At 48.8% G+C, this 10,320-nt stretch overlaps 2 protein-coding genes across 2 annotated transcripts in view; both read right to left on the bottom strand.

Annotated features, from left to right (window-relative positions):
• The window catches only part of LOC149330824 (uncharacterized), a 166,439-nt gene that overhangs the window by 129,364 nt on the left and 26,755 nt on the right, over window positions 1-10,320 (bottom strand). The window lies entirely within an intron of this gene.
• Window positions 1,022-10,320, bottom strand: part of cn (Kynurenine 3-monooxygenase cn) — a 53,143-nt gene continuing 43,844 nt past the window's right edge. The window contains exons 13-14 of the mRNA XM_089561514.1: window positions 4,708-4,767; window positions 1,022-1,261 (exon numbers count right to left, since the gene is read on the bottom strand). Of these exons, the coding sequence (XP_089417640.1) occupies window positions 1,175-1,261; window positions 4,708-4,767 (147 nt within the window). The 3' untranslated portion in view covers window positions 1,022-1,174. The remainder of the gene's footprint in view (window positions 1,262-4,707; window positions 4,768-10,320) is intronic.

Raw genomic sequence — 10,320 nt, 5'->3', positions numbered from 1 at the left:
GCCACGGCGTAGCTAGCGGCGGCGTCACGGCGTCGTGGAGAGGAGGAGCCGGCGTTTGACTACGGCTCCGGATTGCGACGGATTCTTGTGACGCGGCCGCGCCAGGATCGTGTACGCGCGTGCGACATGCCCTGGCCCCCTAGTTTCGATTTCGCCGGGGCTACTCTGGAATTCGTACAAAGCTGCTGCGGTGCTGAGCTGCGGCTTGGGTGCATTGCCTCACGACACGGTTGCGGAGTATCACTTCAGACCGAGCCTTAGTTATTCTTTACAGACACAAAGTCAAGTGCGCGAGATATTCCGTCTTGTGCCTGTGCTCGTGACACTTTTCTTTTGTCAGGCAAAACGTAACTGCACCTACAGCTGTCACGAACGAAGAATAAGGAAATTCTCATCCTGCATGTTTTTTTTTCCGCCGCATCAACGCTCGAGAACCCGCATGGTATTTGCCTCTCTAACAAGAGGCATCTTATCGATCCTCGTGTGATAGTATCTATCTGAGCAAGTGCACTTGTACTCTTGTGATTCTCGGCGCATGCGTGATGCACTCAGTGTCTCTATATATGCTTGTCATGTTGCAATAAAGGGGGCTTTTGGCTCTTTGGCGTAGGCCGGGGCGGCCAACGTACGAGCCTTCATCGAGGTGTCCTCCCGCGAACACCACATCCTGTGTCTTACACGCGTCTTCATTCGCTGTATAAGCTGAACGATTATCGGTCCCTTTAGCCCAACACTTGAAATTGGGGTTGTCTACAGAAAGGCTACCTATCGAGAAGGTGCCCCAAATGCAAAGTTGTCCACAGTCTAGCGCGGTCTGGGAATTTTTCTGTGTTTTTGCCAATACTATACCAGGTCACTGCACGTGGCAGCTAGGTTTCTCACCTTTGGCTCTCCGAAGGTGGAAATGATAAGGCAGATGTGAAACTACAGAACCACCCAGCAAACCAAAAACGTCTCAGAGACGTCTAGCTAGACGTCTATGTCGACATGCTCCCCCACAAGATCGAGACATGACACAAGCTGAGCAAGACGTCAAGGCGCGCTTTAATTCTGTGCCCGTGGGGCGCACCAGAAGTGCCAGCTGTGAAAACAGGACGGAGAACAGAGGTGATGTCGTGGTTGGCGACGAGTCCGGGAGACGTAAGGGATGATGGGTAGACTTGCAGGGCCGCAGTCAGCGCATTTGAAACCACTGGAAGCCTACTGCCAAAGCTGCTACGACGCAGCTCACCAGGGTGCCATTCATCAGGCGCGTGAGGACCTGCATAGTAAGACAAAGCACATCAGCCGCAGGAAACGAAAAGCGTGGCAGTTACGGACAAGGATGAAATAATATGAAAAAGTCACAGAATAGTCACCGCTCTGTAATGCGAGAATGCGGGCTGGACAACTTTATATTTAGTGCTTCTTTTCTGCTCGTTCTACTATTTGTGTAACGTATGTTGTCAACACGTATCGCGTGGATTACTACATGGTCACAAGACCCAACTACATGCCCAGATGCAGGGTGCCATTAGAAGAGCATCGCAAAAACAAACCTCCGATGTTTTTTCGGGAGTGTTGAACCCCGTTGCGCCTAATTAAGGTGCTGCTTTTGCGCCTCCAAAGTTGCAGCCTGGAAGGGCACGCTGAACCCCGTGCGCGAAAAACACGTCACCGTGCTGCCTTTCTTTTGTCTTGCTTTAATTTCCTTCCTATATTCTTTTCTTGTTTAAATATCACAACGAAGCGCTTAGTAGATCATTCCCTGTGTATTCATCGGTGCAGTAGCACGGTTGATCACGTGACCAGCCTCAGGCACGTGACCGTACGCAGTGACGCCAGCACAAAAATAGCCATCCGACGCACAGCCCTTTCAGCCGCCCACGTGACCCCTCACTGTGACGTCACTGCCAGCATGCCTCATGGATAGAACGAGGAGCAATCACAAATGGGAAAAGCTTACAACAGCTGTGCTGGATAAACGCGTCTGTGAGAAACCTAATCGTGGAGGCATTTTTATCGAAGATGATTTCGCGAAGGTTCGCAGTCCCTGCGTATCATTTCGCTAAAAAACAAAATGATAAAGAACTGGCCAATGGTGACGAAAAAAACAAAAGAAAAAGAGAACAGCGTGCATTCTAAGATACGGAGTTTGGCGTACGCCATCCCGAGGAAGATGCCATGCGAAAGTTCACTTAGTAAAACACTTTGCGGGGCTAGTTGCTTATGCATTGTCTTTCGTTCAAATTTAAGCAGCTCTAACCTTTAGGACGAATACACAGAGGACATGACAGCGTCATCCTGTCATGTCCTCTGCGTATTCGTCCTAAAAGTTAGCGCTGCTTAAATTTGAACGAAAGAAAATGCTATGCGAAATGTCCCGACATCTGCTGAAGTCAGTTGTTGCAGTGTGCTCGCTTGCGTCTGCCCTTGACATTCGAAACAAACGAGGAACCGACCGCCGCTGAAAAGTGACGGAATATACGCCTGCTGGGAATTTCAAAATTTCGCCAGACTTCCCCGCCCTCGGATTGTGCGCGCCATTTGTCACAGGCACATGTCTTAGTTTCAAACGAAAACATTTCATGAAAGTCTGGTTGGGATATTAATTTAAGAGAAAGACTACTGACGCCAGCCAAGTTAATTTCGGGGAAAAAAAAACACGACGTTTCGGGACCGGCTCGGTCTCTTCTTCATGGTGTGACTACGGACGAGGCGCAGCTGGGCATTTTAAGCCCTCGTGTGGGAGACCTCCCCAAACTATGGTTGTAAGAAGAAGGAAGTGCCCCCAGGGAGCGATTAACATTCCTCCTTGTCTGTTGGATGTGACGAGACTCGAGTAGAAGCCTCCTGCTTGGGTCAGCCTCGGTTTCCAGTACAATAGTGCAAAGTCAGTTCGGTGGTCGCATGTCTCGCAGTGTTCGGCCACAGCGCTGCGTTGACAGTTCATGACGTCCGCTTTGTGTCGTGTCATCCTTTCCGCGAAATTCTTCGTCTCCGCTACGTATACGAGGACGGGCAGGCCGAGCAGGGGATTCTGTCTACAACGCCTTGGGCCCTTTCTTTATACTCCGTCTCACAAGATGTTTGCAGCACTACGAAATGTAGAGCTCTCTCGTCCAATCAGGATGGCGCGCACTACATTAGTGTGCTCCTACGCGCCTGTGGCTCGATCCACCTGATGTCCAGGTGGCTTCGTTCTACCTCTAGCAGGTGGCGCTTGATGTCTTTTTATTCTTTTTTTGGTTTGCTTTTGGACAGGCGGACGCCCGTTCCAAAGGGACTAACCCCACTTTTTTTTTTTTTGTCGCAACCTGTTCTGATCAGTTCCTCTGTTGTCGCGAAGCCACCTGCTTCGCCTGCTTGGGGAAACAGCGCACTGTCGGTGTAGAGCACACAAGAGACACAACAGACTCAACCGACGCCATGTTGGAAAGTGGCGACGCATCACTACCTCGCAGCAGGCCTCCGCAGAGCTGTGTCCGGTAATATCACCAGTGATTGAAACACTCCCTACCATTTAAATATACCGGTCCAAACCATGTTTTTAGTTGCAATGCTTATTGTTTTGATTAATAGTCATACACTTCTCAAATATTCGAGGGACTATTTTCTGTGTTTCGGCAGTCCTGATTGGACGAGAGAGCTCTACCTTCCGTAGTGCTTTCGGGCGGGGGAGAAGGCGTCCGGTGGTGGTAGCCGGTTTGTGCGTTGTTAACACCCCTTCTTTACCGAGAATGCGAGCCAGCGTCTCGCTCACGCATTTCACGTACGGAATGCAAACGCGTTTTCACTTCTGGCGCGTGCTCGGGGAAAGACTGGACGAGATCCGGGTTTCGACGTCTTCCATGGTTGAATTAGCCATTGTCACTGAGATCAACGCCCCCTTGGCAGTTGCGATTTGTTTGAAAAATTCTCCTTCGAAGAAATAGGTAGTGCGAAGACAGAAGTCAAGAAGAATTTCGCGGAAAGAATGAGACAGCACAAAGCGGACGTCATGAACTGTCAACGCAGCGCTGTGGCCGAACACCGCGAGACGTGCGACCAAACGGCACTATTGTATTGGAAACTGAGCCTAACCCGCGCAGGAGGCATCTACTCGAGTCTTGGCACATCCAACAGACACGGAAGAATGTTAATCGCTCCCTGAGGACACTTCTTCTTACATCCATGGTTTGCGGCCGCCGACCCGGAAGTCTCCCACACGAGGGAATGCGGTTTTGCATGTGTGCTGTGCAGCGTGTCGCGATTCGTGAACTAAGCCTTACCCGAAGCAGCCGTTTATGTTGCATGCATTGTGCTAAAGGGAACGTGACATTTTTCCATGATTATGCGATGTCGTTGCACGTTAAAGATCCCCAGGTGGTCGAAATTACTCCGTAGACCTTCACTACCATACCTACCTCTTCCTTTATTCTTTCACTCCCACGTTTATCCCTGCCCTTACCGCGCGGTTCGGTTGGCCGCGGTGGCTCAGTGGTTATGGTGCTCGGCTGCTGACCCGGAAGACGCGGGTTCGATCCCGGCCGCGGCGGCTGGAATTTCTTTGGAGGAGAAATTCTAGAGGCCCGTGTACTGTGCGATGTCAGTGCACGTTAAAGAACCCCAGGTGGTCGAAATTTCCGGAGCCCTTCACTACGGCGTCTCTCATAGCCTGAGTCGCTTTGGGACGTTAAACCCCATAAACCAAACCGATAGATGTGAACTGATCAAAAGTCGGTATACCTTGTCTTGCCATGCTCTGTTCTTGACGCACTCGTGGTACCTGATTCTGCTGAACGTGACCTGTAAAAAGAAGAAACGAGGCGGCCATATCAGGTATCCGTTCCCAAGTAAATGGAAAAGCGGTTAAAGCGCGACAGTGTCTGCCACGGCTCAAGGCTAAAAGCCTAACGAGACCTGGGTCCTTTGTAGACGTTTTTACGTCAACTCAGACGGACAACAGTGGGGTCAGCAGTACAGATATAAAAGAAAACAACTTTCCAGTACATCGAAGGCAAATTTGCACTTCTCTTTGCATCAGAAAAAAGATTCAGAATGCTAATCACACGAAACAAAACACGACCTCTGGTAACATATCCACGTCGGGTGTACAAACGGTAAAAGCAATATTTCTCGAGAGCTAAACCAGCACTACAAATGTCAAAATAAAAAAGCAATACATTAGAGATGTGAGTCTACAAGACCATAAAAAAAAAAAAAAACTTTTTACAATCTAATGCAAGCATTAAATACATTTTCCATGTGCAAACCACGCAGACAACTCAGATCTGGTAATTCAGTAGATTTGCTTACCACCCAAACTATGCCCACGCACCCGCAAACGTTTCATCATCATCATCAGCAGCAGCAGCAGACATCTTCGACGGAAGTCCGTCTGGTTGGGTTCTTGACTGGCGCGAGCCAAGTTAGATTTCTGCATTCGGGGGTAAAGTGTACCAGCAGCAGCGGGGTGCTGCCTTCGCTCTCCCTTTTATAGCACGTGGCGCAGTCCACTAACGTACGCAGAGGGGAGCGTTCATGGAGTAATCGCCTTTTTGTGAGCTGGATGTTTGAAGTTCACCTTTCATCAGATATAGAAATATTATGGGTTTTATGCCATGCTTCACCTAAATCAGTTGTGATTGGCGTTTGCTACAGGCCTCCTAGCTACCCAGACTTCCCTCGAAAACTTAATAACGCATTAAATGAAATTAAAGCTAAACACCCTAACACCTGCACTCTCTGTTCGGAGATTTCAATTTTCCGAGCATTGACTGGCATAATCTAACCGCTACAGGTAATAAGGATGCTAATGAATTTCTAGACGTCTGCCTTAATTTTAACCTCGTTCAAACTATATCCGAACCAACCCGTGTAACTGAAGACTGCGCTAATATCCTGGACCTAATATTAACGGATAATCCTGAATGCGTTCATTCCGTCACGTATCTACCAGGCGTCAGCGATCACCACGTCATACATGCCGGCTTCACCATTAAACCGTCCTTACGCGTAACATCTAAACGAACTATCCGACTTTACGATAAAGGAAACTACACAGCAATAAATAATGAACTTCGCGCATTTTTACCAGTATTTCAATCCAGCTTTCATCAAAGATCCATCCATGATAACTGGTCCTTGTTTAAGAGGAAAATCGAAGATTTGGTCGACAGGTATATTCCAAACATAAATATACGAAATAACCCTCAAAACCCATGGTTCACAAACACACTCAAACGTCTTGAAAATAAAAAGAAGCGTCTTTTCCGATCAGCCAAGTTGCTTCCTAGTCAGAACGCTTGGAACAAATATTATGCAGCCGAAAAAACTTATTTATCAAGTATTCGAGAAGCCAAACGCACTTTTTTTAACACCGATCTGCCTAAAATGTTGTCAACTAACCCCCGTAGGTTAGTTAAGACGAAGAAAATATAAGACGTAGAAACTTTCCTGTCATTGTGAATTTGTGTTTTTACTCTTGCCACCCCTTATGTAACACCCCTTTTAAGGGGCCTTTAAGGTAATAAAATGAAATGAAATGAGATAGGTTTGGCTCCACGGCCAAGACGCTCACCTCCTCATACATTAGCGCGCGAGCGGCGCGAACTTGATTACTTTTGTATTTTGTAAATAGTGTACAAAGCTCTCCCCTCAGGGTGCTCGATAACAGCCGTTACGTCTGCCACAGCGCCAGCAGGGGATGAGCGCCTGTTTAGTCACTTCCATGCCGAAGGGTTGGGTCGCCGTAGCATACAGTGGCGAAAGACTGTCGGTCCTATGTCTTCCATCAAGAGTGGCCGAGTGGGCACTCCACATGGCGGATAAGTAGAATGTGTTTGCCGGAAAGTTACCATGATTTAGCTCTGTTTACCTGCCTGTAGGCACCGGAAGCAGAAGCATTGCCAGGCAGCGCTTAATTATGGTCTCATTAGTTTATTTTAATTGCAGTAACCCGAGGTCACTGCGCGCCTTCGATCTACGCGGAAAGTTGTCAGTAAACACTCGAGCTCCCCCTGCACCCCCCCCCCCCCCCTCTCCTGCGCATACCCCGCATACATTCAAAAAAGCGTGGAAGCGCTTAGCAGCGTTCCTACGATGGCCTAGCATTGTTGACCGAGGGCGTCCACCTGGGCACCAAGAACATGTGAACCTGCTAAGAGTTCCGCGAAGGGCCCTTTCGTTTGCTGCCATTCTTTCCAGCACAGAAGCGCCGCGGAGCTCGTTTCCTGCCTCCGCCATCCGACACTTCCACTGTGAGCCAGCAAATAACTCGCCCTGTCGCTTAGCTAGAAGAACTCGTCACCCTCCGAGAAGCGACACGCAGGTGTGGCGCCGAAAGGGGAAATGGAAAGAGCATCACGCGACAAGGCAAGAAATCCCGCGGGGAGAGGGTGTCCAGAATGTTTTCTTTATGTGTTTATTTTTTTTAGCCAAGCCCTGGGCCCGAGGTTGTGCCCAATCTTCAGGGGCTGTAGCTACTTTGTATTAAAATTTTATTGGTTACTGAAATTTAGGACGGGCCTCTAAACATGACCGCCCTAACTTCTTCGTTTGCTAAAGCGAATAAAAATTGAAGAATAAGCATAAGACACCAGTCTTGTCTTAGTCTTGTGGTAGTCTTGGCTAGTCTAGCTGGAGGCTCCGTGCTTGGCACGCACTACTTCAAGAATACGTATGCTTTAACCGAGATCGATCGAGTGCTGTTTCTCTGTGTCAGGTCAGTTCTTTTAAGTTACAGCTATTGAATTTGTCTGTGCCACTTCCTTTATGTAACTTGCAGTTTTCACCCTTGTAAAATTTGTAAATATATTTCCTTGTCTTTATCATCTTCTGCATTCATTGATCGTCTCCTCCTTCAACATCGCCGAATAACTACGTTTAGAGAGGCCTGTTCTCCGAAGAAAGAAGGCAACGAACAATCTTGAATTCACTAACATGCACCAAAGCAGTATAGCATTTGTCAGGCAGCTTCTGACATTATTCTCCTGGAAAAAAAATCCAAAATTAAAACCCTTCTGCAGCCTTTACGTTTAGCGCAGCACCGGCGGAAACAAGTATCCAGTTCAGAGCGCAGTGCATACCAGTGCTGCACGTAACGTGAGATAAGCGGGATACCAGCTGGCCGGAGGAAACATTGTACCCATTAGAGAAACTGTGCGTACCTGGCGGCCTTGGGGATCGAACCCCTCTCTCCCGCAAGTGGGGCGGATGCTCAAATCACAGGGGGTTACCGGAAGTGTGGTGGCACCCGTCAGGGGACATTTTTTCCTACTTTGAAAATGGAGACTTTTTATCGAAGGACGTTTTTTTTTTTTTCCCGGGTACGTTTTTTCCGGCCCCGCTACACAATGGGTGTCGCCAAAATTCGGTCTCCTTAATTTTGAATTCTTCAGGCTGAGCACGTCAGTTTCAGTGCGACTTCTTCCTAGAGCACTGCACGGGCCTCAATCTGAGGCCCGAGCCCGGCCCGGGCCCGTGACCTCAAGCCCGAGCCCGGCCCAGGCCCGCGGCTTTAAGCCCGGGCCCGCTAAATTATCGCTCTTGCAAGCCCGGCCCGGCCCGTGAATCCAGGAATGAAGCCCAGCCCTGGCCCGGCCCGGCCCGTTTCACAGTAACGCTTGAGGTATACTGCTCACTCTGAGCAAGTAGACTACTACAACACCGATAAGGAACTGGCTGACAAAGGTTCTGAAACCACAGTTTGGCTTCCAGAAAGTTGGTTCTTTTTAACCCAGAAGGAAGTGGTTAAGAGTAGTGCTCGCCAGACCCGTCATTTGGAGAGTGATCTCGTGCAGGTGGGCAACGATAAAATCGGAAGTTCCGAGTGCTAAATAAAAAGGGCCGCATACACTCGTAGTAGTCCACTTTGCGTTCCCTCATGATTTTAATCAGTTATATTCTACCGCCCGCGAAGTATAAATATTAAAGCTGCCTAGCAAGCAGTAGGATGACATTTTTTTAGTGAACGCGATCTCACAGGTTGAGCTCATAGCCGAACTGGTCGCCGTTCAGCAGAAACGACAAGCTGAAAGGCTTGAGTATTTCACGGAATGCATTTGAAGAATATAAGCGACCTAAGCTAATACGTTCTTCCCGAATGCATTTGTCATAGTGTATAGGTATGTTTTGGGATGACGAACGATCAATGGCCAATTAAGGCCCGATGAATTTCACTCTTACTGCAACGCGGTGTGGAAATAAGAAAATAAATCAGTCAATGAATAAAGCAGTCTTTTTCTTAGCGCGTACTATAACTCATAGCTCATCCGTGTCGCTGCTTCAATGCCGCAGTTGTGTACTTCACTCTGCAATAGTGAATGAACGGTCGGACACCAGCCGTTTCTGTACGGACCCAAGCCCGGCTCGGGCCCGCAGCTTTAAGCCCGAGCCCGGCCCGGGCCCGCGACTTCAGGCCCGGGCCCGGCCCAGGCCCGGCAAAACAAATCATGTCCCGGCCCGACCCGGCCCGCGGGCCGGGCCCGGGCTTTCGGGCTGGCCCGAGCCCGTGCAGTGCACTACTTCTTCCTTCTCGCCGTATGTATATAGGCGCAGAAATCACCGATCGGGATCCTGTCTGGCAAATTATATGCATGGTGACATCAGCCAACAATTCGGTTCTTTTTGAAAGGTAAATCGCTGACATGTTTGCTAGTCCCAGTACCAAACAAATTAATTCATTGCCATGGGCTTATAGAACAGTTTGCATGATGACTCACATGAGCAAGCTAGCATTCGAAACTGTTCCAAAGATTATAAAGCACCGCCCTGTCGATATGTGAGTCCCTGTTTGTCAGGCTTATCCCGGCTCTTACGTCGAGTGAGCGTCGTTGTCGCGAAGGCACTCAACTCGGACATGGGCGCTCTCACAGAACTTTTGTTTCCTTTCAGTCACGTAGTCACTTGGGTTCCTTGGTGGTCACGTGTTTAGAGTCCCACACAATTGTACAGGCTTTCTTGTGATGGCTGCCTTTTGGCGAGCCGTCCCAGAACTGAAGACGAATCTGAACTCGTCTTTTTATGGCGGGAACTCCATCTACACGTTCCGAGCATTCTCAGAAACTTCGAATTATTGTCCTGTGCGGCCGATTTCCCTGATTTAAGTCAGATTAAACGTCCCGGCTCCCGACTTTTTTTTTTAACTCCCCGCTGAAGATATGAGGAGTCAACTAACGCGTGGAATAACTTTCAGGCAGTCGCGTGGGGGCTTCGCTTTCGCTTTATTTTAAAGGTTTCCGGGAATAAATAGATCCAGCAAGAGGCTACATAGCTGCAAATTAGGTTGACTCCTCCTACCGTCATCAGTGAGTTAAAAAAAAAAGGCGGGAACCGGGACGTTTAATCCGATTTAAATTA

Source organism: Amblyomma mixtum, chromosome 9 (assembly GCF_055824585.1).
Source record: "Amblyomma mixtum isolate Tamu chromosome 9, ASM5582458v1, whole genome shotgun sequence".
NCBI classification, from domain to species: domain Eukaryota; kingdom Metazoa; phylum Arthropoda; class Arachnida; order Ixodida; family Ixodidae; genus Amblyomma; species Amblyomma mixtum.
This window is presented reverse-complemented; position numbering and strand designations above follow the sequence as displayed.